A 25,812-nucleotide genomic window follows, 5' to 3' on the forward strand; every position below is an offset into this window, starting at 1 on the left:
TCCCATTGGATCAGTTTTCCATTATCAGTCGGAAACTACTCGAAGGCACATTAGAAGGACAACAGCTGGAGGTGTAAAGGAGGGAGGGGTTCCTCTTGGCAACAAATGGCGGTGGCACAACTTCACAGAAGCCTCACAGAAGCCAAGAGAAAAGAGGACGCGCCAACAGGATCCCTCTGCGCATGCGCCACACGGGAGAGGCCGGCGCCCCATTCGCCCAGAGGCAGCTGGGCTCCGCATTGGGGGAGCAGTAGAGTGGTCGAGGGACAGAGGGGCGGCACGGCTTCTTCGCGTTCTCCCCGGCCCACACTGTTGGTTGACGTCACTTCCGGTTACTCTCTGTTTTGGAGGCAGCCATCGGCGGAAGAGGGAGGATGGTGAGAGGCGGCGACGGAGGCGAGGCGGAGGGGAGCGGGCCCACGGAGTTCCCGGAGCAGTTCCGCTCCTATTCGGAGAGCGAGAAGCACTGGCAAGCGCGGCGGGCCTTCCTGCTCCAGAACATGCCTGCTGCGGGGGGCGAGGGGCCTCTCTCTCCGCTGCACACGGACCAGCTGCTCTCGCTCTCTATGGTCTGGGCCAACCACCTCTTCCTGGGATGCAGGTAGCATGATGAATACAGCACTGAATGAAACACGGAGAACAGTCACGGGCCAACTTGGGCCCTCCAGGGGTTTTGGACTTCAACTCCCACCATTCCTAACAGCCTCAGGCCCCTTCCTTTCCCCCCTCAGCCGCTTAAGCGGCTGTTAGGAATGGTGGGAGTTGAAGTCCAAAACCTCTGGAGGGCCCAAGTTGGCCCATGCCTGGTGTAGAATAATCACAGGATATCTTAAACCTACACCTGCTGATAGATTTTACAAGCTACCTGGCATTGCCCCCCCGTGATATGCAATGGGAAGTTGCTGCCAACTGCAAGAGAAAAAAGGTTCAAGACTGTGAAAGCCATCCACTGCATGGTTATCAGCCTCCACTCAGTAGACTCAAATCAAGGCAAAGTTTCATGAGGAGCACCACTCCTCCAGCAACTGCAAGAATATCCCCCTTGGGCAGCAAAATCAGGCAATTCCAACTAGATAACCCCCCCCCCCAAGGCTCTTCCTCCAGGGGGCAAACCAAGAATGGGCAACATGTATTTCACAGAAGTGGATTTTATTTATATATTTATTTATTTAAAGCATTTATATACCGCCCTTCTCACCCTGAAGGGGACTCAGGGCGGAGCACAACATATAAACAGCAAACATTCAATGCTGAAACATACTAACCCATACACACATATTAAAATCATTTGTCTTGACGTTAAAATCTTCTAGTTAAAACTGTCTCAACAACCATATCAAATTTCACCTCACAACCTCTGAGGATGCTTGCTATAGATGCAGGCGAAACATCAGGAGAGAATGCCTCTAGAACATGGCTATACAGCCCGAAAAAACTGACAAGGACCCATATCGAATTTGGTTGGCATACTAAGAGTTCCTATCGCTGCCTCATTGCACAATCCCAAAGACTTGGTCCCACAGTCACGTTTTTATCCTTCTAAAGGACAAGAGGGAGGGGGCTGACCTGATCTCATTAGGAAGGGAGTTCCATAGCTGAGAGGCAATCACTTAGAAGGCCCTGTCTCATCCCCGCCAAATGCGCCTGTGATGATGGCGGTACCGAGAGCAGGGCCTCCCCAGAAGTTCTTAATCTCCGCGGTCCGATGCAATAGACACAAAGGCAAGAGGGGAAAAGAACAGAAAAGCTTTACTCGTATCAGCAGAGGCAAAGCATAATCTTGCAGTGTTGCATACAAAATCAAACAGTGCAACAAACTTACATAGTCCTTGTAAGTAACACAGAGTAAGGCTTCTTCATCTTCATTCAAATGAGAGAGCAAAACGTAAACCTTGAGTAATTACTCCACCATAGCAAAGAGCATCACTGTTAGAGCTTAGTAGCATTACAACATATTGCTTGTCCAAACTGTATTCTAAAATCCATACAGTTATACCCCATCGCATGTGGCCCACCTTACCAGTAGCACATAACTGACCTACCTTACCAGTAGCACATAATAATTAACATCATAAGGTTTTTCTTTAACACACGCACTTGATCCTGCTACGACTTACTGTAATAATGTGGAAGTCCCTGAGCAGACACAGAAGCAGATCAAAAGACAACCTGGCTAAATGGCACTACCTAGAAGAATCCTCCACCTTGTGTGATTGTGAAGCAGTACAAACAACTCCGTATCTGTGTGCTTGCCCACAATGCTCTGCCTCATTCACAGAGGAAGAACTGTTTAAAGCAGGCATCCTCAAACTGCAGCCTTCCAGCTGTTTGAGCCTTCAACTCCCAGAATTCCTGACAATTGAACAAATTCATTGGGGCTTCTGGAAGTTGGAGGCCCAAAGAACTGGAGGGCCGCAGTTTGAGGGTTCCTGGTTTAAAGCTACAGACAATGTGGTTGCTGTTGCTGTTTTTGGTCTAAATTTTTTTAGCTGCTTGTGATCCCTTTATTTTATTAGGTTTATACTTATTAAATAAGTCTTATATTTATTAAATAAATGCAATGCTTTTGACATGGAATAAAAACAAACAAACTACAGCTCCTAGGATTCCACAATATTAAGCCATGACAGGTAATGTGATCCCCAAACTGCATTTATTCTAGAGCAGGCATAAGCCAAATTCAGCCCTCCAGGTGTGTGGAACTTCAACTCACACAATTCCTATCACCTGGTAGCCCATGACTGCTTTAGAGTGTAGATGCACCCTATGACTGAAGACCATGGGATCTTACTGGATGACATTGTAGTTCAAGGAAAATCAGATCCTCCATTAGTCAAAGGATTCCATGCCACAGATCCCCCAAAGTGGGGGCACACAGGGTACATGGGAAGTTTAAAGCCTCATTTATGCTGTATAGCCCTTTTTCATTCTCTCCCAAGGCAGCTTCGAAAAAGTAAACAAAGACAGTAAAATGTCACCCAAAGTGGAAGATCGCAGTCCTGCAAACTTTTAAATGTTATTTTTAAAAGAACATGGCATTTTAAATCCAAAAATGACTTGAGATTTGCGCCATCGCAGTTTTTTCATTACATGCTTTTGATGTTTTCGAGTTGTAACATGTGACTGAATGAAATGAGTATTGAAACTTGTGAAAGAACTGTGTATGGTGCAACATTTTTACTGTGTTTTTTTTCCTCTTCAAATTCAGTACCCTAAATACATTAAATAAAGCTACAATGTTGAGGAAAATATTATTCCATTGTAGGCCTATGAAAAGGTGGCTGTGATTGTCCTTCTCTCCTGGGGGATGCTGATAGCAAAGTCTTAATCCAAACTTAACTTGGTACCAGTATCGGATGAGGAAGGCGATACTGGCAGTTTGCTTCACTTTCCTGCCTGTCCATAAGGCAGTTTCTTTCAACAATTGGATATAGGCCATTTGAAACTCCTCATCTAATGTCAGAACAACATTTCATCTTGAAAGTTCAGTTTCATTGAGCTAACAGACTACTAAGTTAAACTGAATATTGTTGTATAAAAGTAAATGTACATCTATATTACAGAAGACTGGGTGCTCCAATCACACTTGTTTTTATTGTACAGCTACAGTAAAGATCTCTTGGACAAGGTGACAGAAATGGCTGAGGGAATCGAAGTTGAAGATGTTCCACATTTCACTACACGTGATGAAATAATGAAAAAGGTGAATATTCTGGGTGGACAGGCTACTAAAATACCAAAGAGAATATTTTGAGTCATAAAATAGATTCACATGTCTGCATGTGACCCCACTAGGAGGACCCCTAAAACATAAAATTAATTCATTTTAGTAGAATGTTGTGATCCTACTTTTAAGTATGTCCTAAAATGTTTGCTCTCGTGCAAATCAGGAACAAATCACTTATTTCACATCGTGGCTGACAGGAATCAGCAGTTTCCTCTGAAAAAGTGATACTCATATTGGTAGGAGTAGCTTTGTAACAGAACAGTTATAGGCACTAGAAATAAATGGTGGGTAAGGGTTAAAAATTTCCCTGCCTTATGTGTGAGCACGAATGCTTTATGGTCACGCAAAGCCAGATACGGATACATCTTTTTTATTATTTTCTTTAAAGCTCTCTTCATATGTGACCCATTCCCATTGTAAACTAAAACTGAGCTTAGTTTTTAAACTTTTTTTATCTTTCCTGGCTGCAATGGAAAGCTTGATTACTTGGGGAAATCTGGAAACAATCAATATAGCAGAGCTTCCCAAAATCTCAGTTACTTCTTGCTTTATAGTTCTGCGCTGTAGTACTGCTAACTCTCTGAAGTTCCATTCTGCTTTTTCAGTGTTTAACTACTCACAGAATATGGAGTCTTTGGCAAATACTGTATTGCAGTTTAATAAATTTTCTGGTTATGCATAGCACCAGTTTGCCAAAACACTATGCACAACTGCCCCTGCAGAAACTATTATCCTAAAATAATGAAGGTAGCGAAACCCAGCATATGTTTGTGTGTTTAAAAGTTTTGGAAACTCCATAAAGACCGCATAACATAGCTGGCATTGCAAAGCTTTAATAAAGGCTTTGTATTGCCTGTCGTGAATGACACTAGTGAATCTAGGGCCTCATAGACATGTCATAACTGTTGCAATATATAGTGGCCACAAGAGGAAAGAGTAGGCTGTGCTGACCTTAGCTATCGAGACCATGTAAAAACTTACTGTAAATATAAAAATTGTAATGGTCGTGCACATGACTCAACTGTTCACATTCACTTTTTGTCATTCTGTTCACTGTATATATGTAACTCAGTTGACACTGTCGCACCTAAAATATAGCACTGTTTCTTTTTCTAGACTTCTGTAGACTTAAATGATTGAGCCAGACTGTAACAGGAGTTTATTAATTTTAATTACTTTTTAAAGAATGGCTATGAATAAATAAGCTGAGATTTGTAGATAGAGTATAAAGGGAAAACCTCTAGATATGTATTATTTTTGGAGCATAAAGCAAATATTTATTATCTTGTATGAAATTTCTATATTTCAGATATGATGATTTTTTAATTGACTTTTGCTACATTCCTTTTTTTAGAACCAACAATAATGACTGAGGGAAGAGAGGAAAGACTTTAATTATGCTATACAATCCATTATTTACGTGGACTACTATCATCTGGGAACTACAAGAAGCATGACTTCTTACATTGGGTATCTGTTTTACAGGGTTTTAAAGAATCCATATGGCTTTGGTTCAGATTATTGAAAATTCTAAAGCTCCCTCCCTCATTGATAATCTGTCATACAATCAAAACCCTTCTAGAAACATGGCTGTGGTTCAGTACACTGGTTTTTCCTAAATCTTAAGACTTACTTAGGCAAACCAAGTTCTTAGAAGGCACCTGTGCATGAGGGTTTTTTTAATATGTGGAGATCGGTGCACAGCTGATCAACACACAATCTTCCCAGAGTGAGGGTCCCAACCAGTGGCGTGATTAACACAATGATGGTGGCTTCTCAATCTGTTGTAGCCTTCTTCCACCTTTACAGCTGTTGTAACATGTATCATATTATCCTCTGCCTGATTGGCTGTTAAGGTCTTCGGATTGTGCTTGGTCAGGAACCTCCCTTGCAGCCCCTCCTGGGAGTGCATGACTCAACGTGGTTACATCCGCAGGTTCATTGGAACACACAAGCCCCCTAACCACAACAAGGTGATAATTCATCGAGGAATCCAGCAGGTATCATGTTTAGTAAGATGTAGGTACCAGGCAGCTAGAGAGAAAAGGAAGGCCTGACTGTCAGAGCAGAGAGAGATGTATACGGTGCACTTCACTGTGAACTTCTGGAGCAGTCAGAGCACATGTCATGCCTTCCTGCTATAAGGTAGCAGCTGTAGGAGGCAGTTGGACAAGGAATCTGCATATGTACTGAAGCACGACAGGGGAGGTGGGCCCTATACTATTTACAAATATATCTGCCCTCATGTTGGAGACTATCAATTGCATGGTGGAGATGTTGCTAAATGTAGCATTTGCTGTCATCAAGCAGGAAAACAGTGTCAATAATATGAAGAACATGGTGGAATGTAGTGGCTTTTATCAGTATCTGGGTTTTTACTTAAATTACTCAGCTGGTTTTGAAAGATGGTTTGGAAATGCACATAAAGACATTGCTGATTTTAACATCTTACTCTGATGATTAGTAAAAAGAGCACTCCATCTGCAGTGTAAAGGGCAGTTAATTGCTAAGGGGTTGTAGAAAGAAATATGAATATCATGGGTCCTCCACATACTGATCAGGGGGTACAAGGCATTTTTATTTTATTGAAGCATAGGAGCAGAGTGCTACCGACACTTCACAGGTTGGCACAAATGGATGATACTGAGGTAGCAAGACCATTCCATAGGGAGCAGTGACTTACTACATTTACATGTGATGATAGTCTTAAGGACATCACCAAGGCCCTCCAAATTCCTGAGCATTCCTGTGTGGGATATCTCAAGGGAGACATAAAGCCAAGAGAGAAGGACTAGGCTTTTACTGGGGGTGTGGGGGAGGGAGTGATAGCTCAAATCAGAAAGCAGGAACACATGAAGACTGCCATGTACACTGGAGAGAAAATTTAAGGCCGGTTCCTGACTTTTTAATTTGAAGGATGAGCTAATGCAGAGGGTCTATACTCTGCAGCAGAAAAGAATACATGGAAAATAGAGCCAAGGGGACCTAGTACCAACTCCACCTTCACTCTTAAGTAACAGTTTCACACACACACACACCCCAAAAAAATCAGGCCATTGGTTCTACATGAAACTGAGAAAGTTGTATGACCAAGTGCCAATTCTAGAACAGTAAAACTCAGAGAGTAGTGGGTTGTTTTTTTTTTTTGCGTTTCTAGTTTATCTAAATTTATTTGCCTTCAAGTTTCAGATTCTCTGACTTCATGTCATGCTGTTCGAAATTTCTAGCAATTGAATTCCAAAATACTCAAGACCCAATATTTAATAATCATTTGCATAGTGGAGAGCATGATGACCCACTATCAAAGCACATGTTGAGTGTACGGGGCACAACTCTAACTACAGGTAGCCCTTCTGGCTCAAGTCTTGTATGTTGTAGTTGGAGGCATTGGAAATCCGTATACTGCTGGCATTCTTAAAAAAGAAACAGCTAGAATACCAAAGAATAAACATTACTTTGGAATATGCAGCATTGTCCTTTGAGTTTAAACAAATTTTCCTCACCACACTAATGCCAGTCAAAACCTTCTTTTGCTACCTTGCTTTTTTCTCCCCCTTGTATTAGTTAAACAATGTCAGCATCAGCAGCCCTGTTGCTTTCTTTCCTTCTGGGTTTATATGGCCAGTTCACTAATATATCAATGTCAGTTGTTGGAGCTTTCCCCCATTAACTGCTCATCTGATACCTTTCTGGCATGCTTATACTTTGGGTCCTGCTTTGAGTTAGTATAGATCACATTTCCCAAATTCTGCTCCTCCAGGTTTTTTGGACTTCAGCTCCCAGAAATCCCAACCAGCTGTTAGGAATTGTGGGAGCTGAAGTCCAAAACATCTGGAGGAGTACAATTTGAGAAACTGATATAGAGAGAAGCTACACTGTGTGAACTCTGCCACTTTATAAATGAAACAGATGATTTCCTGTCTATGTGGAATTTGGGTATTCTGCTTATTTAAGAATGGAAGAATGATGGGAACAAATGGGAATAATGAAAACAAATGTAATAATTCTTCAATTTAATAAATGAATAAAATTTTATTATAACGACACTCTCTCCCTCCTTCCTTGAGTTTCACATGTTTGAATATGTTTGTTTTAATAGTTTATCTTTAATATTGGTGAATGCAGACTTTCCTAGAAGCTTGATACCATAATAGACGCTGCTAGGTTATGTTGATAATGCTAAATATATTTGGATGGGATGTTTAATTAGTTTTCCATAAATGTGAGCAGTAGATATGGAAGGATTGTTAAAATAATGTTGCAGGAAGCTGTATTTCTATTTTATAGTCTCTCCTTTGCCTGCTCTGAAGTGAATCTGTATATCACTCAAAGGACAATTAGCATTTCTTTTCAGAAGATAAATAAACGGAGTCTCTTTCCACTTAGTTGTGTACAAAGTGCATATTATAAAATAGGTGCTGAACATTAAAAGCTAAAGAAAGCCGAGTAGATCTGAAAAATTAAGATCTACTTCCCTATCATTAAAATATATTATATATTCACATGTCTTCAAGTTGCCTGTAAACTTATCCCAACCCCATGAATTTCACATGGTTTTCTTGGCAATGAATCCTATTGAAATGAATGTTGTGTGTTTAAAAAATATTCGCAAGAAGTTGGATCCAGTCATATTTAAGTTAAATCTGAAAACACATACAACTATCACTATTTTCAAACAGTCTCTGCTGCATATGGATCTAACCAATAGTAGTAGTTGTGGTGAGTTTTTTAAAGTCTTATGTTTTGAACCGTGTATTACATTAGTTAGTTTGTGCATAGGCTGGAGTATAAATCCTACATTATTACTGAAAAGTTGGTCATACTTGATTTGGGTGTATTATGCTATAAAACAAGGTAACTTGAGTGTGATATTGTGTAAAACCAAATAGCTATGCAGTATTCTCAATATCCTGCCTAGATGGATTACTTTTATGAATGCCTTAAGACTTCCTAAAATAATAGGCCTTTAATTTTCCCGCAAAAGGCAACTTCTATACCCTTGTTTCCCGTTACAGTCCTCAGAGCTGCCAAAAATGTTTTTTTCAACCACCAGAATTGGGTTTGTGAATGTACATGGGGAAAAGGAAGTATTTTCCACCTTTAATTCTGTGCTGTAGCCTCAAACATGCAAAACTACATTGTACCCGTAAAATTAACATGCAAATTTGTAAATATATGTGATATTGTGCTTGTTTGGAATCACTTGTTTACGGGCCCAATTCAAGGTGCTTATTTTATTTCGTATCAAAATTAGTATAAAGTGATAAAAGTAGAAGGTGTGCAGGCGGCTAAATATCTTTTGATCAAAAACGGGCAACAGCAACGGCATTGTCTGTAGCCTCCAACAATTCCTCCTCTATACATGAGGCAGGGAACAATGGACAAGCATACAGCTGAAGAGTTGTCTGTTCTGCTCCACAGTCACACAAGGTATGGGATTCTTTTAGGTAGTGCCATTTTGCCAGGTCATCTTTTGATCTGCCCACTCCACTTCTGAGTCTATTCAGGGACTTCCAGGTTGCCCGTCCTTGGTTTGCCCCTGGAGGAAACAATGTTCAAGTTCTTGACCTTCCCAGGTGACTTTCAATTTCCTGTTGGCTTCACGGTTGCGTAGATGGAAAGCACATACTTGTGTTTTGCCGAAGCAGTTCTAATGTGAGCCATTTTTGATGTGAGTAAAATTAGCCTCCTCCATGCCAGTAAATTACCACCATCATTTAATACTGGCCGATGGAAGCGTGGTTATAACCCTGATCTGATTTTTGTAAGTGACAGCATAGTCCACCATTGCATTAAAAGGGTATTAAACCCAATACCTAATACTCAATATTCTGCCAAACATATGCAACTGTAAGACCACAAAATGCCCCTTTCCGCAGAAGATATAATTTCAATAAAGCTAACTGGACAAAGTTTACAGAGAACTTGGAAGCAGCTATTTCTGATATTGAATAGAAAGCTATGATCTTTTTGTAAAAGCTGTGAAAAGATCTTCAAGGCTCTCAATCCCCAGAGGCTGTCGCACAAGCTACCTATCAGACCTAAACAAAGAATCGCGAAACCAGCTACAGGAATATTTCAGATTATTTCAAGAGAATCTATACAGCAACGAGACTACAGCAGCAGGCCAAAAATTATCTACAGACATTGCTTAAGCTAAAAAAGACCGCAGGATAGAACTACTTGGGAATCTTGACATGTCTAAGAGTAGCCGAAGAACCTGGCAATGGATAGTGACCCTCTGGTCAATTGTGGACATGCAAACATAACACCAGACCAGATAGCACACCAGCTAATTCAGAATGGGCAAACCAATTGCAGGAAAGTAAAGGTGAAAACCAACAGGGTGCATGGAAGAGCTATTTTCTGCTTGATCATTCAGTCACTAAATCCAAATGCGTAACTATGTTTACAAAGCTTAACATGTTTAGCAAATTAAAGTATGTATTTCTCTTCTGCTGGGGAGGGGGGAGGATAGAAAACAAATAAGATTTTGACATTATAAGTAAAATTATTTCTAGAAAATGTCTTGAATTTGCCTTAGCAGGATGCTGATAATACCACAGTAAATTGCACTAGCCAGTCTTTTCATTAGATTGAGTTTATCCAGTTTGTTTGTTTTATAAGAATTGGAAAAAAGCTCTGAATGTCATGTCATAAGTACATAAGGAGAGCTTTGTTTCCTTCATCAGCCAATCCTGTTTGTAATAGCGGCCAGGCAGATTCTTTCTGAAAGCCCATATGTAGGCCTTAAGTACTCCCTTTCTGGGTGGCTGCCAACAATTGGCATTTTCATCTAGCCTTCGTGACTACAGCCACCAGCGCTATCTTGTGGAAGTGAGTTTCGTAAAAGATGGGCTTCCCTCCATACTGAATCTACATCTTATAGTTTATGCTGAGTAACACTTCGTGCATTCTAGGCAACTCGAACTCTCAATAATTTTTTTATTGGACTTAGTGGACCCTGTCAGGAATCAGGTTTTTGCACAAGAGTTACCATCTTGTTGGATATTACAGTTGTTGTTCTGTGGCTTCAATCCTATCTGGAGTTTTCTTGCCAGAAAGGCTTGCCTTTCCCTTTCTCTGACACTGAGACGGTGTGACTTGACTAAGGTCACACTGTAGGTTTTCATAGCCGAGAGGAATTCAAACCTTGGTCTTCCAAGTCCTAGTCTACAATGAAACAACTTCACCACACTGACTCTCACACAATTCTTGTTAGGGGAGGTCAAATCTGCTTCAAGGTCAGGCAAATCATTGCTTTGGTAGAACTTGTTCCATTTAGTAGGGTCTTGAACCTGCTGATGGTTCTGTGTAATTTGACTATGACTTACATCTACCTGGAGGATGTCACTCGCTTGGCTTGAATCTGCAAATGAGCTTCAGGTCTTGAAAGGTTGTTTCTTCAGTGAAAACTGTTGGAGAAGAATCTGCATCCAGTAATATGAATGATTTATGATGGTTTTTAAATGCACAATTGCTTATAAATTAGACTTCACTACTCTACAAAGACAGAAAGAAAATGCTTTTATAATTTTTTTTCCTTATACAATTGCACAAAAGTCCTAGATCTTATATGTGTTGCATGATGTGTGTAAATAATTATTCAACAGCTGCTTTGCTTGTTGGAAAACTACTTCAGGGAGGAATGGTTTGGAACAGGAAGATGGCAATGAAGAACACACAACCCTTTCCTAATTTGCCACGTTGCTCCAAATTTGCTTTATCACAGGAGGTTCTCCATCGCACCTCATAGTATTCTTGATACGTTTGAGTGGCTTTTTGAAACCATGGGGTAATCCGAGGGAGTAATTTAGAATTAAATGAGTCAAGAGAAGGATTAATAGCCCCCTGCTCCCAAATATGTCTTTCAGAAAGGCATTAATGGGGAGAAAGGGCTGTTCCATTTATATGTAGCTCTTGCATGCAAGACTGTCTGCATGTTCTTGTTGAAGGTTAGATGGTCATTAGAAGGCAATTCTCCACCAGGTATTTGAGATGCATTTCTAGACTCAGTCCAAATGCTGACTTATGAATGTTATGAACTTTGAACCCCAATATAATTTGCATGCAAAATTGGATGTGCAGTCATATAAATCTTTGTAGATGTCTTACTTCTGGCCCTGAAACCAACATCACCAAGACCAATGAGCACTATAGAAAGGGCTTTCTTGGTGGTGGAATTTACCATACGGAATCCCTTCCACCAAGATACACAATGAGCACCTTCTATGACTACTTGTAAAAATACAAATGTATTCTATAACTCTTGCAATGAAAGGGTTTTCTGCATATTCTGCTGCCCCATATGTGAATTGTTGACCTACAACTCATCCTATCATCAACCGCCCAGCTTAGGTCTTGCAGATTCAGGGCTGTGGCTTCTTTAACTGAACCTATCAATCTGTAACGTGGTCTTCCTCTTTTCCTACTGCTTTCAACTTTACCCAGCATTATTGTCTTTTCTTGTGAGCCTTGTCTTCTTCTGATATAGCCGAAGTGTGACAGTCTCAGTGCAATCATCTTGGTTTTTTGTGGGAGTTCAGGCCTGAATTGCTCTAGGGCCCATTTATTTGTCTGTCAGTCCATGGCATATCTAGAGTTCTCAGCTTTATTTTATTTGAATAAGCTTATTTTTAAATTGGTGGATTTAAGATGATTTTGATAATTAATTTATGAAAATTATTATCTATAGGATAGGTAGATCTCAAAAAGCAGATAGGAAATATAGGTTATAAATAAAAAATAAACAGTGTGGTGGGTATTCCTATCTGCTTCCAGTAGTAGCTTTACTGTGGAAAGTTCCAGCAAGACAGAGAAAGTTACATTATACTAGTTCAGATTACCTTGCTTGTCTATCACATGCTATCAGATCAATTTGATCCAAGGTTGGTAGGGGAAATATCCTAGTTGCTTTTCCTTTCATCTGGAAAGAAGTGGATGGACTTTGTTGCCCCCTATTGATTGGAGCTGCCAAGACAGGGAAGTCCAATTTAGCTGCAAAGGAAGCTCTCATCTCAGCTGTCTTCCTTTTAACACTCTGCCAACAGCCTTTTAGGATTAATCTTATAGCAAGTACTTGCATGATAAAGGAAAAGTGGTGTGACTTAGCAATATATACCGTATATTTGTATTTTAAAAAGAACACCCACTTGTTTTCTTGCTTTTATAAGTCATTATTTTACAAGGTTATTGGCATCTAATGTATCCAGTTAAACTGCATCAGTTAATTTTGAAAAATTATCTGATGTTGGTTGTTAACATCCACTATTTTAATTTCATTATTTTCATTTATTATTGTGAAAGAATACGAGAATGTTCCCTAAACAAATGATCACTTGTGTAATGTCACCTTGTTCTGAAAGCTTCACACAAAAATGACGTTGTCACTGGGAATTTGGAAATATTCCCTTTTTCCTGAGTGATTAACTTTGGAATTCATCTATTCGGCCAATCTAGAAAGTGGTTTTCTCTCCTTTGGCAAAAGCCGGCCTCAAATGACCTGGTGCACTTGCTAATGAGGTTGTTATAGTAACATGTATTCTGATATCAGTACATCAAGACTATTTATAAATATGCAATATGACCTCAGCCACAACAAAGATCACACAGACAGAGTCACAAGGATACTGAATGAACTGTTTATGTAAATAGTTCTAATGATCTAGCACCAAACCTTCACTTTCCAATCTGCTTATGATCTCTAGGTAGTGGTTTTGCCTAATGAAGAGGAGTGCCAATAAGGTTTACAGGAGTGTTTTATATTCACACACATGGGTGAATTCAGGATGTTTTATAGTATCTGATTTGTCTTCGAATGTTGGGACTTTGTCTCTCATGAATATGTTTTCTACCTCATAGCAGAAAAGAATATTTAAATGTTTCAACATTACTAAATTTAGGATGGTGATTGCTTCAAATCAAGATTTAGTCCCCCCATTTCTCAGGCTTCTTATGCAGTTTTTCCTAAAATCACCAATGACTATGAATTCCTTAAAATGTTTTAGATTCAAATAGTACTTTTATGTCCACCAGAAAAGGGGAAACTATTTTGCAAAGGATCTCTTATGTTTGCACCATCATGGATGTGGTCCAGAATAGCCATTGTCAGATTGTTTTCCATTATATCTTTTAGGGTTCACACTTGATATCATGAAATCACTACTGTGAAGTAATGCAGTTCAAGCTCAATAAAAGGCTTGCTATCATTAAGGCTGAAGAGTTTTTCTTCATATCTATTAGAATTTAAAGTTACAGTCACTCTTCCACATTTGCTGAGGGGCAGGACCCCACAAATTTGAAAAAAAATGGCAGGTTGACCATAGCAATGTATTGAATGACTTAGAGATTTCCAGAAGTAACATTTTAATCAAATCCGCAAAAGTCAAACCTACAAGTGTGGAGGGCTGACTGTATTTCCAAGCTCAACGTTGTGTAGATATTCTGCATCTTCCCTAAAATGACAGAAATACCAGGTGGAATCTGTAAGAATCACAAAAGCACAAAACCCCACTGTTGGAGAGTTGTTCATCTAGGACATGAATTATGCAGCAATTGGACTTTGCATTTTACTCACTAGATCTGCTGTGATGACACTGTCTATTGTGTTAGGTCTCGATTAGGTCAATATTGCCACTCAAACATAAAGACTATTGGGCTCTCTCTTACCTTACTCTACTTTGCACAACTCAGACAAAAAAAATATGACAAATGTAAACAGCCCCAATAAAATCCACATCAGTCATGGTTGTCAGTGTATTAACTACTTCACTATTGGGAAGACGTGTTGAGAACAGTATGGCCACTTTATCCCCAGAAAAAAATCTGTTACCTGAGCAGAATTTTTGAACTGCATGCACAAAAGAGCATCTCACTATCTGGAGATGCATTTTATAGTAAGTCTGCATGCAAGGGTTCTGTGAGCCCATGGAAAGAAAAACTGAAAGAAGTGACAGAAAAAATGTCTTGCACTGAGGTTATGTATTTCAGCTTTACATGAAATATTTTATATATAAAACTCTGTTAAGTGATTTTTGTCCAATTTAAAAATCTAAAGAATTCAAAAATAAGGCATTCAATATTTTGAAAAAAGTACAGATTTACAAAATATGTATATTCTGTCATGAAAACTTCACACCAACATTATACACTTTGAAAAAAATACAAACAGGATATATTACAAATTTATGTAGCAATAACTTAGGTCATAACATGCAATAAAAAGTACATTAATCAAGGTACACAAGCTTGTAGAGTTTTGAAACTGAAGGGCTTATTTTTGCAAATACACCTGTATGCAAGTCAAACGTGGCACTTGAGAAGTTCCGGGAGCATTTCCTATCGCAAGTTAAATTGTACATGATGATTATGAGGATGCCGGTTAATGAAGTAGTCAATTTCTTATGAATCATTCCAACTTTGTTCAACAATAGCAGAAACTCTTTTTTCATATTCACGTTTGTTTTCCTGATAAAGCTGTGCAGCCTGACTATTGGCAGGACTATTTGGATTAGGTTCGTCAAGCAGTGACTAGAGGGGGAGAAGCCAAGGAGGGGGAGAAAAGCAGAGAAATACCCATTAGCCTTATCAGCAAAAGAGGAAAAAACACACAACACTAATCACATTTAACCAGACAGTGCCCTGATCTTAGAAAAAAGGACCAACATGTACTTGCCTCATGTAACTTAGCTACATCTCCTGACACTACCCACCCCAAACACACTTTAGAAGCAGTGCAGCGCTTTTGAAAAATAGAGAATATAAATAAAGAGGTGCTTTTAAAAATGGCAATTAACAACTTTTGGGAGACTATGTTTCGAAATACAGCTTCAATCCTATGCAGTGTTAGGAATAATTAATGCTGATGATTTCGATCTATAATATAGCTAACTGTCTTGGATTTAAACTCAGTTGTTGTATACCTTCAAGTCATGCATGTAAGGTCACCCAGTTGTTTCTATGGTTGTGTGGGGATTCAAACTCTGGTCTGCCAGAGTCCTAATCCAACACTCAAACCACTGCATCACACTAGCTTTCTTCAGACTAACTGTTACTAATATCCTTTCAAAAGTAATATGTTATGCTCTACATCTATCACAACAATTCTACTAAATGAGGTTTATGAAATAGACTCGCCTTAATACAGTGTTACCTGGTGAATACAAATAGTTCAAACTATTTACTATAGTGCATTGCTGCAGACAGATTGGAAATTGCCCTTTGCTTTGGGGAAAAAGTAGATTTATGTGCAATTTAAGAAAGTTACCTGAATTGAGGTTAAAATAGATGAGACATCATATGTTGGACTCCAGCGATTCTGAAGGATATCTAAACATATGCTACCATCTGCATATACTAAAATAAAAGGTTTTAAATTACGGTTATTTCAACTTCATTTTGTTCAAACACTGAAAACGCAGTAATACATTCTTCCAGTAGTTCAATATTTCAACTTATGTTAAATCATCCAGCAATCTCTGCAAACTAAGTAATTAATAGGCTTTGTTTCCAAGTATTGTTTATGTATTTTATTTATTGTGCCAGAAGCGAATTGAGAATACAGTTAGAGTGTATAGAAAAACCACAAAGTTTCCAAGTAAGAAGGGCACATAATTTATTTCTAAGACTTTACTCCTTTTATAAGTTTGTGTGAATAGGCAGCCTGCAATTGGCAGCATAAATTAGGAAAACAAGTTCCACCATTTATGTAGCCCCCATGAAGAAGATCACATACAAATTGCATCAGATTATTTTTAATTAACTTATTATTAGAATTATGTGATCAATTTCTTTCAATTTGCAGCAATTTATAGGAAGGAGCAAATCTTTATATCATTCCATACCAGTGGGAAAATAAATGTGCTTTATGGCAGTTTTTGGTTTTTTTTGCATGTTGTGGGGCTTCCGCACAAAACAGTAATTTTAAGCTTTTCCAGTCTTTCTTCATATTGGAGTGGCTCTTTTTTATAGACATAGACCACCTCTAAATATATGAGGCCCTTCAGAAATAAAATAACAACCAACAAGTATAGCTCATGGGCTGTAAAAAAAATTGAGCTAACAGATCATCTTCAGCAAACATTAAGGATATTAAAATATTGCAGGTTAGAATAAGATTTCTGAACCATCATATATACTTACCATTGGGATGAAACATTTTTGATAAAAACCTAACAGTTGGAGGTTTATTTGGATATTCTTCTGAAAATTCTATTATTAGCTTAAAGGTACCTGTATAAAGAAAACAAGGGGAGGGGGAAAATAAAGGTAGAAATGATACTCATGTTAAGAACTGAAACATGGTGCTTTACAGTCTGAATATACTGGTATTGCTATCTTGCTATATCAAAATACTTTGAAGCAGTTTGTAGTCATACAGTATATTTCTAAATTAAACATTATAAACAGTATAATCAGTATTATTTATTATTTATTTATTTATTTCTTGCACTTATTGACCGCCACTCTCAGCCCTAGGGCGAAACACTGATAAAAAGCTGAAGTATACATCTATTAATAGGAAATAACATCAGTAGCTACTTAAAGAGAATATGGAACAGAAACTACACCACAGGGCAAGTACTCTACTATCAACTGGACTAAAAATAGTGCATTAATAAAGTATATTCCTGTGTAATTTCAACGGGCTTAGAAAGCTATAATAGTGCCATGAAAAATAAATCCAAGTGGAGTTCAAGAGACATTAAAATATTTTAAGAATTGAAATGCTTCATTTATCGCTAACTACTCTATATGGTGAACAGCCTCCCTTCCTTTTACATAGTCTGTCTTTCTTGTATTGAACCTATTTCTGTGTAGAAAGCAAGACTGAAACCTGTGCCTGAGATCTCTCACTCTCTCTCACTCACACAGACGGCCAATTATCTCACACTAGAAGCGACTTGCAGTTTCTCAAGTTGCTTCTGACATGGAAAAGAAACTATTTAGGAAAACCTCATTTGTAACACAAACACTCACTTACTTGTGTGCAGAAAGACAGAAAAAGAGAAAAAGAACGATTCTCTTCCAAAGTAAATTCTAAACACTTTTATTTATTTAGATTTATCTAATTATTTCCTTACACATACCATAAGTGACAAGAATAAGATAAATACCAATTCAAGCAGTCTGAACTATAAATTTACTGGGATTTATATATTATAAGATACTGACTGCTTCTATAGGGCGCAGATATTAATATATAACTGTTTTAATCATTAGCCTAACTTTTACAGAATAATTATATCTTTGTCTTTAAAAACATTTCCACTCCTTGAATCTATTCTTATAAATGATGCATATAGATTTTTAAAAAACAAAAACGTTGAACTGCTTTTAACAAAGCAGACTTTCTGCTTTCAAAAAACAGTTCTACAAGACACAACACTGAAGCATGAAAAATGGGTGACTAAAGTAGTCTGCCTAAACCCTGCCAGAACTTTCCCACACTTTGCTATGGTTATTTTCAACAAGACAGCTTCATATACAGTTAAGTTCAAGGGAATTTTCAGTTGCTTTTATTTTCAAGCATCAAAAGATGACTCAGGATCATGTGCTCTGGATGAAGCCAGATACTGAGAAACACACAAATACAATGGAATGTAAACTTCCCCTTCAACCCCCCCCCCCCCCAATCCCCAATATTTAGGGCTTTGTTGAATACAACTGATTTGAGCCTGAAGTTTGGTTGTAGGAATTGATTTTTCATTCACTCTTTTTCTCTCTAGCTCTCATTGCCTATTCTTTTGAAAATCCAATTGAACACTGGTTAACATGGCTTTGGAAGACAACAAAGCTTGCCCATCAACAGCTACCTGTGTTCGTACTGTTCCATGTCTTGAATGCCTTGATGGAAACTGTGGCCAAGATCCAAGGAGCTACTACTTTAAGGGGTGCTCAAAACTTTGGCAGAATCAACAGAATTGGGGGAGGGAGGGGGGCTAACCCATCCCACTTTCACAAAGAATTCATCATGTAGCATGAGAGATTTCTGCTCTAGATATGCAGGTCAAAAGTGCCTTTGAACATGCACGACTGGCCATGTGGCTCTTTGGATCCCAGCCTTTTGTTTGGCCAAGATGTTATTTTCACTAAAAACAGAAATCTCAGGAAGGAGCTCCGAAATGTTCTTGACCAACATCAGGAAATGATCAGAATTATCAGCACTTGGCCTGTAGTCCTGCATGCAATGCAATCAGTCATATGCAGTCTCATTTATAACACTGATGCAAGGCCAATTGATTTGGGGCTTCATTGACACTTTAGTATTGTTGTTGGCATCTGGCCTAAACTCCCTAAAGGGAACAGATCATGTCTGATCTTGGAGGCTAATCAGAGTCAGCCCTGGATGGGAGATCACCATGGAAAATCAGGCTATGTTTTAGAGGAAGGAATTGGCAAAACCACCAATGAATACTCCTTGCCTTAAAAACCCTATGAAATTCATAAGGTTGCCATTAGCCAAGATGCAAATTGAAGGTACATGAGCACAAATGTTTAAAAATTTAAATCCATGCACTTTCATTCATATCTGTTTTCAAATGTGACAAGTAGGGGTAGGAAATATATGTCGTTCCAGATGTTGTCAGATTAGAATTCCTATCAATCCTTGATCACATAGCCAATGGTAAGGAAAAGCTAAAGGTTTCCCCTGACATGTCTAGTCATGTCAGACTCTGGGGGGTCGTGCTCATCTCCATTTCCAAGCTGAAGAGCCGGCGTTGTCGCTGTGGCTGGCATGACTGCATGGAGCATTGTTACCTTCCTGCAGAAGTGGTACCTACTGATCTACTCACATTTGCATGTTTTCAAACTGCTAGATTTGGTAGAAACTGGGGCTAACAGTGGGAGCTCACCTCACTCCCCAGATTTGAACTGCCAACCTTTCAGTCAGCAAGTTCAGCAGCTCAGCGGTTTAATCCACTACGCCATCAGGGGGCCCTATGGTAAGGTGTAACACACTTCCTCCATCCCTGATTTATACTGTTGAGAAAAATAACGTTTGTATATATTTATGATAGGTAGACCTTTGGCTGTTAGTTTCTAGTTTCTCATTTACTGTTATCAAATGCAGGTGTTGCAAGCCAATATAATAAATTATTTCTGTGTTAGAAAAAAATGCACACAATATTAAATTACTTACCATCTTCAAAGGGAGTGCCTTCCGGCCTGGAAAAGGAAGACAAGAGCTTTATAAAGCAACTCCTTTAATGTAGATGAACTAAAACAGAACTCCTGTTTTACTACAATTTAGGTTCTCATAAAACTGTAGTATACATTCCTGAAGACAGATCTGGTTTAACGATTTCACTGCATTTTCTCTGACAAAATCTGTCTTAAACTAGAGTTCTGCATGTTAATGCGACCACTGAATTTTCAAAGGCCAGATTACTGTTGTGGATTTATTATGCTGGCATGATTCCTACTTGACAGCGGCTGTTGCATTTTCTCAGTCCCAGGAAAAAAATTCTGGAACTCATCTGCAGAAATGGATACATCATGTTGGCATTGTGCTGTCCCTAATTTACATAATGGGGGAATTTAAGTAAGAGGTGTTCTTAACTCTAAGCAGTTACACCAGAGGAATGGCTGGCTTGAGATTTATCTTGTACAGTCACTTGTGTAATGGTATGACCAAGCATAAATGAATATGTATATAGTCATGCTATAAACATGCTGCTCAGGATCCTGGCCTACTGAGGGGACCGAAACATTTTTGACAGTAGGGTGCTCCAAATTTAATAAAAGGTTTTTTGCTTGCACATTTACATTTTAAGTCAAAACAATTCTTGAAATAAAAGAAGCCCTTATGTTCCATGGTGCACTGTTACACTGATGACTTTGGGAGCTGAGGATTTAAAGTTAGCTCTCTGAATCCATGGATTCAATCAGCCAGGGCTGAAAATTTTTCACACACACCAAAAATCCATAAATAAAATCCCAGATGCAACGCCTGACTTTGCAGTTTTATATAGGGACATCATTTTATTACATCATTGTATATAATGAGACCTGAGTATCCATGGATTTTGTTATCCACAGAGATCCTCCTGGAACCAAATCCCAGAGGATACCAAGGAATCATTGTACTTATTAATACATCCACCAAGGTGTGTTCAATCATTTTAGTATTCTTATATAGCCTTTCTAGAAGTCTAATATATAAATCTTCCCTTCCCACTTACCCAAATATAACAGCATTCCATTGCATTATATTGTTTTCAGATGGTGCACCACTGACCCCCACAGGTGGGTCTTCTTGTAATCTTTAAACAATAGAAAGAAAAGGGAAAACAGACATAAAAATCAACATTACATAAACACATTAGCTATGCAGACTGACAATAATCAGAGCTGACAAGTAGTGTATTAGCTTGGTCTTGCAAGAAAAAAGAGAGCTTTGACCAAGAATATATAAGCATTCTCCCCTATTGAGAAAGATGTTAGTCAGGATTTAAATCAAATTATTAGAATAAGAATTGTATAGACCGGACTAGATAAAATCATTACTAGGAATATAAGTATTGGTTTTTAAGTCACAAACTAACAGGTTATCTCTTCAATGAGGTGCCCTATCTTCTCAAAGCACACAGAGAAAATTACTGAAAAATGTATAAATGCAGGGGAGGCATAAAATCCTCTTAAATCCAACTGCATTGCAATAAATTTAAATGGTGCTGTTCTATTTTGGATGGCAGAACAGTCTGGCCTCAAAGTGTACTGTGCCTTCCCTTTTCAACCCACTTCCATATGCTTCCCTGTTGCAAAAACCTCCCATGCGGCCTTCGCACAGCCAGGAAGCATCTTCATTTTGTACGTCATTCAATCCTTCAGACTGGATTATGAAGAAGATATCTCTTGCAGACAAACTGAACTGATAGTGTGAACTCCTTCCACGTGGCAAATATGACCTCTGCAACCTTACACCGCAGAAGCCTGCCTTCCCTTAACTTTGCTACACAATGACGTCACCCTGATAAACATTAGTGAAGCTGTACTTCCTTGACCGTGTTTGTTAAATTAGGGAGTCTGTGCAGGAAAAGAAACCTGACATAATGCAGATCTTTCTCTTAGAAACCTTAACACTGCTGCCTAAATAGACTGAAGGCATCAGATCCTGCCTAATCTCAGAAGCTAATCGGGGTCAGGTGTGGGTACTATTTGGATCGAAAGTCGCCAAAGGATGTAGGCTATACTCAGAGGGAGGCAATGACCAACCTCCTCCAAATAAATCTAGCAAAGGACACCCCATTAAAAGACGTATAACACCAACACAAGAGGTATTACTTTGAATGTCCTTCCCCAGGAAAAACCTATGCGCTGGCATAGGTCAACAGCCAACTTGAAGGCACAAACACACAATGACAAGAAATATGTAAGTAAATAAATAAATAACGCCAAACAAATACATTTCCACTAACTAGAAAGTCAACATTTACAATAAAACAGCATGAGGGGCAGTAAGAAATTATAAACACCATGTTGTCAGGCTGCAGTTTCTAGCTCCTGTGTTTACATAGCCCTGCATTCTTCAAGCATGCTCAGTTCAACCACTTTAATGTCAACAGCAGAGGCTATCCAAAACTTGGCCAGGGAGCAAAGGAACGTGACTTGTTGCTACACGATAGCCAGCTTGCATGCCAGCCCAGGCCTAAGCATTAAGCCCCATGGGTCCTTTAGAGATAGTTTTAGATCTTAAAGCTTCAGGAACATCATGCTGTGAAAAGCCTTTGGCTGTAAAGAGTTTGCTGCCCAAATTGGGCTTTCACACACAATGAAAGTTCACTTGAGATCACAGAAACTATAGGGACCTTATCCTACCATACCAGCCTAGATGAAATAACTTGACCAAAATGTTCTTTCTCCTGTTAATTCAAGATGTTTGGAACAAATAATAGTACTTAAAAGAGTCATAGGGCATGTTTCAATTATCCCAGAGCTTTGACTTGAGAACTTTCTCCCTCTTTTTTTGGTCACTCTGCCAAATCCAGCTATCTAGAAAATAGTTTAGAACAGTGGTTCTGAACCTGTGGGTCCCCAGGTGTTTTATCTACAACTCCCAGAAATCCCAGCCAGTTTACCATCTGTTAGGATTTTTGGGAGTTCAAGGCCAAAGGTTATAACTGTAACTCCTGAGCTTTCTAGATATACTCAAATAGCTATTAAAAGCAGTTAGGTAATATTAATTCAGCATGGATAATAAATGTGATAGAATAACCAATACCCGAAATAAGCCCCAGGGCCCTTCCATACAGCCCTATATCCCAGAATATCAAGGCAGAAATTCCTACATTATCTGCTTTGAACTGAATTATCTAAGTCCACACTCAGAAAATGTGGGATATTCTACCTTGATATTCTGGGATATAGGGCTGTGTGGAAGGACCCTCAGTGTTCTCAAGAAAAAACCATGTTTGGGATTAGAATAATGCTGCATACTGTCACTGTGCTCTGTTAACAACACAACTCATACTGTTGTGTTGGCATAACCCCATTTAATGTACTGGGAGTGAGGCAAGCATCCGCTGCCCTATGCTGACTCAGCAGCCACTGCATGATCCCAATCTGAAATATTTGCCCATTCATAAAGGCAGTCTTGCCAATTCCAGCCTAAAACAAAGACTGGCATCCTGCAGCCGAACTTGCTGACTAGTCAGTTTAAATTACAAGGAGACAGTTACACCATTAATGTGGCGATCTAAATCTTTTTACGTGTCCAGGTTATAAATTGTGATTTTGGAGGAACTGTAACATGTTTCGCTGCGGAATCCATCTGCAGTGCCAGGAAAGTCCTTTTGGAGAGCTTGCTTTTCCTGGCAGCTTACTTGAGAAACAGAAAATGGCCATTATTTTTGCTAACTTCAGCATATCCTCTCCAGATGTCAGTGAGAACTAAGAAGCAGAGAAGGACAGGACTTCCAACTATAGGAAGCAGCCTAAAAGAAACATAGGACACAACTCTCCACATACAACAGGGAAAATCAACAGGCTTCCTTGTGAAGAGCACATTTTTCTACATGCCATGAAATGGCAGTTTCAGCATAACCAGTTTTCCCCCAACACTACAAGCTGGCTATACAGCAAAACTCCCTATTCTTTTCTCTGCCATCTTCCAAACCACTTTCTGAAGAGTTTCAATTTCCAAAATGTAACTATTATACTAATTCTGTATAAGCTTAAAGGGATATAATGCAGCAAGACTGAAATACACTGAAACTCTACTCTGGAGCACATATGTGGGGATTAAAAGATTCAGGATGAGAAGAAGAGGAGGCGGCAGCAGCAGTGACTGGACTGGAAGAAGTTTTATTTACAGCTCCGGGGTTGGCTCAGTGGGTAACCTGAGTCTCTTACAATAGCTCCTTTTATTTTTGAAGCACTGCATTGGCAAAATGCTCAGAGATCTGTTGACTGAGAGCATCGCAAGCGAAACTCTGGTAAACTGTACAGTCTGTATTCTGAGCAGATTAAAACCCCTTCCTTTATTATAGATGCAATTATTTCCATGAAGGGGACTGTACCTTTAATGTAACAACTTCAGCATGGGATGGCGAAGAGGGCAAGTGTTGCTTCCAGTCTCCCAAGACGGCAAAGGGTATTTATTAAAGGTTTGGCCTCGACTGAGGCAGGATGCCCCAACATGGTATAAACAAACCAGCTCCTTCCACCAGATCAGTATTTCTGCCAAGGCCAACCCACTCCATTTCCACTCAGTTTTGATCTAAAGCAGGTGTGGGCAAACTTGGGCCTTCCTCCAGGGGTTTTAGACTTCAACTCCCACAATTCCTAACAGTTGGTAGACTGTTAGGAATTGTGGGAGTTGAAGTCCAAAACAAATGGAGGAAGGCCCAAGTTTGCCCACACCTGTTCTAAAGGCATTCCTTGCCCAAGGCCCAGAGGGAGAAGCCAATGGTTTGAGCCATTGCCCCAAAAGTACAGACAATTCCTTCTCTTTCTTTATTTTTTTGGGGGGTGGGGGTGGGGGCATCCTTTACACCTTCTGTCTCTAGCTCAGGCATGGGCAAACTTGGGCCTTCCTCCAGGTGTTTTGGACTTCAACTCCCACAATTCCTAACAGCCTAGCGGCTGTTAGGAATTGTAGGAGTTGAAGTCCAAAACACCTGGAGGAAGGCCCAAGTTGGCCCATGCCTGCTCTAGCTGAACCCTTCTCCTTCTTCCAAATGTATCCTGATGCCTACTTCCATAACAGGAGAGGAAAAGGAAGGAAAGAGGGGAACTTCTCAATCTTTTTGCCCTCTCACCAGCTTGGGGGCAAAATCCAGACGGCCCCCTTCTTCCTAGACACGAAAGGAAAGAGGGGGGAGCAGGGGAGCCAGGACCCCCAGGGAGGCGCGGGCCCTTTAAGGAAAGGAGGGCCAGCCCCAGAACAGGCCCAAAGCAGAGGGGACGAAGGAAGGTGGGCAGGGGGAGAGCAGGGCCGCACTTGCCTCTTGAAGTCCCGCATGAGCCTCCGCCTGGCCGGAGTGGACATGGTCTCCCCTTTTCCCGGTGGTAAAATAATCCCCGCTCGGCCTCAAACAGCCTCGGCACCAAGGGCGGCTCACTCCTCGTCCGCTGCCGCCGCCTCCTCCTGCTCCGCTGCTTCACAAACAACTCCGCAATGGCGTCTCCCTCCGCCAGCGGGAGGGAGGGAGGGAGGGAGGAAGGCAGCCTCCCTTCGGGACCGTACCACTGCGCCTACTTGGAGGGGGGAGGGCAGGGAGCCTTAGGAACGTACCACTGCGGAAGCGGAGGGCAGGGCGGCGGAAGGCGCTTTCCCTCTCCTCCCAGGAACTTCGCTTCGACATTCCCATGCGTTCAGGGAAGGAGAGGCAGCGACATCATGTCTTTTCCCATAGAGTTGGAAGAGACCACAAGGGCCATCCGGTCCAACCCCCTCATTCCATTCCAATGTAACAACAACAACAACTCCTCCGCCCTGCTGGTGGAAAGAGTTGCTTTGGTTGGCCTTTGAAATCTTTATTACCCTTTAAGGCAGAGTTTCACACAATCCTTAAACAATTAAAAAAATGTCTTGTCTTACCATCATCTGAATGGGATGGGCAAAATCTAGATGGATTTCATGG

At 39.9% G+C, this 25,812-nt stretch overlaps 2 protein-coding genes across 2 annotated transcripts; one reads left to right on the plus strand and one right to left on the minus strand.

The window, feature by feature from the left end:
* Positions 1-264: 264 nt before the first annotated feature.
* Positions 265-7,773, plus strand: CDKN2AIPNL (CDKN2A interacting protein N-terminal like). The gene is made up of 3 exons (XM_060765282.2): positions 265-601; positions 3,604-3,703; positions 5,082-7,773. The coding sequence occupies exons 1-3, from the start codon at positions 375-377 to the stop codon at positions 5,091-5,093; spliced, it is 339 nt and encodes a 112-aa protein (XP_060621265.2). The 5' UTR covers positions 265-374; the 3' UTR covers positions 5,094-7,773.
* A 5,581-nt stretch (positions 7,774-13,354) lies between these two features.
* On the minus strand, positions 13,355-25,571 carry UBE2B (ubiquitin conjugating enzyme E2 B). The gene is made up of 6 exons (XM_060765281.2): positions 25,174-25,571; positions 20,911-20,991; positions 19,869-19,894; positions 16,868-16,957; positions 15,993-16,081; positions 13,355-15,256 (listed from the first exon to the last, which is right to left on the minus strand). Exons 1-6 carry the CDS (start codon positions 25,215-25,217, stop codon positions 15,128-15,130), a joined length of 459 nt encoding a protein of 152 aa, XP_060621264.1. The 5' UTR covers positions 25,218-25,571; the 3' UTR covers positions 13,355-15,127.
* Positions 25,572-25,812: the final 241 nt, after the last annotated feature.

Source organism: Anolis sagrei, chromosome 2 (genome assembly GCF_037176765.1).
Source record: "Anolis sagrei isolate rAnoSag1 chromosome 2, rAnoSag1.mat, whole genome shotgun sequence".
Classification (NCBI taxonomy): Eukaryota; Metazoa; Chordata; class Lepidosauria; order Squamata; family Dactyloidae; genus Anolis; species Anolis sagrei.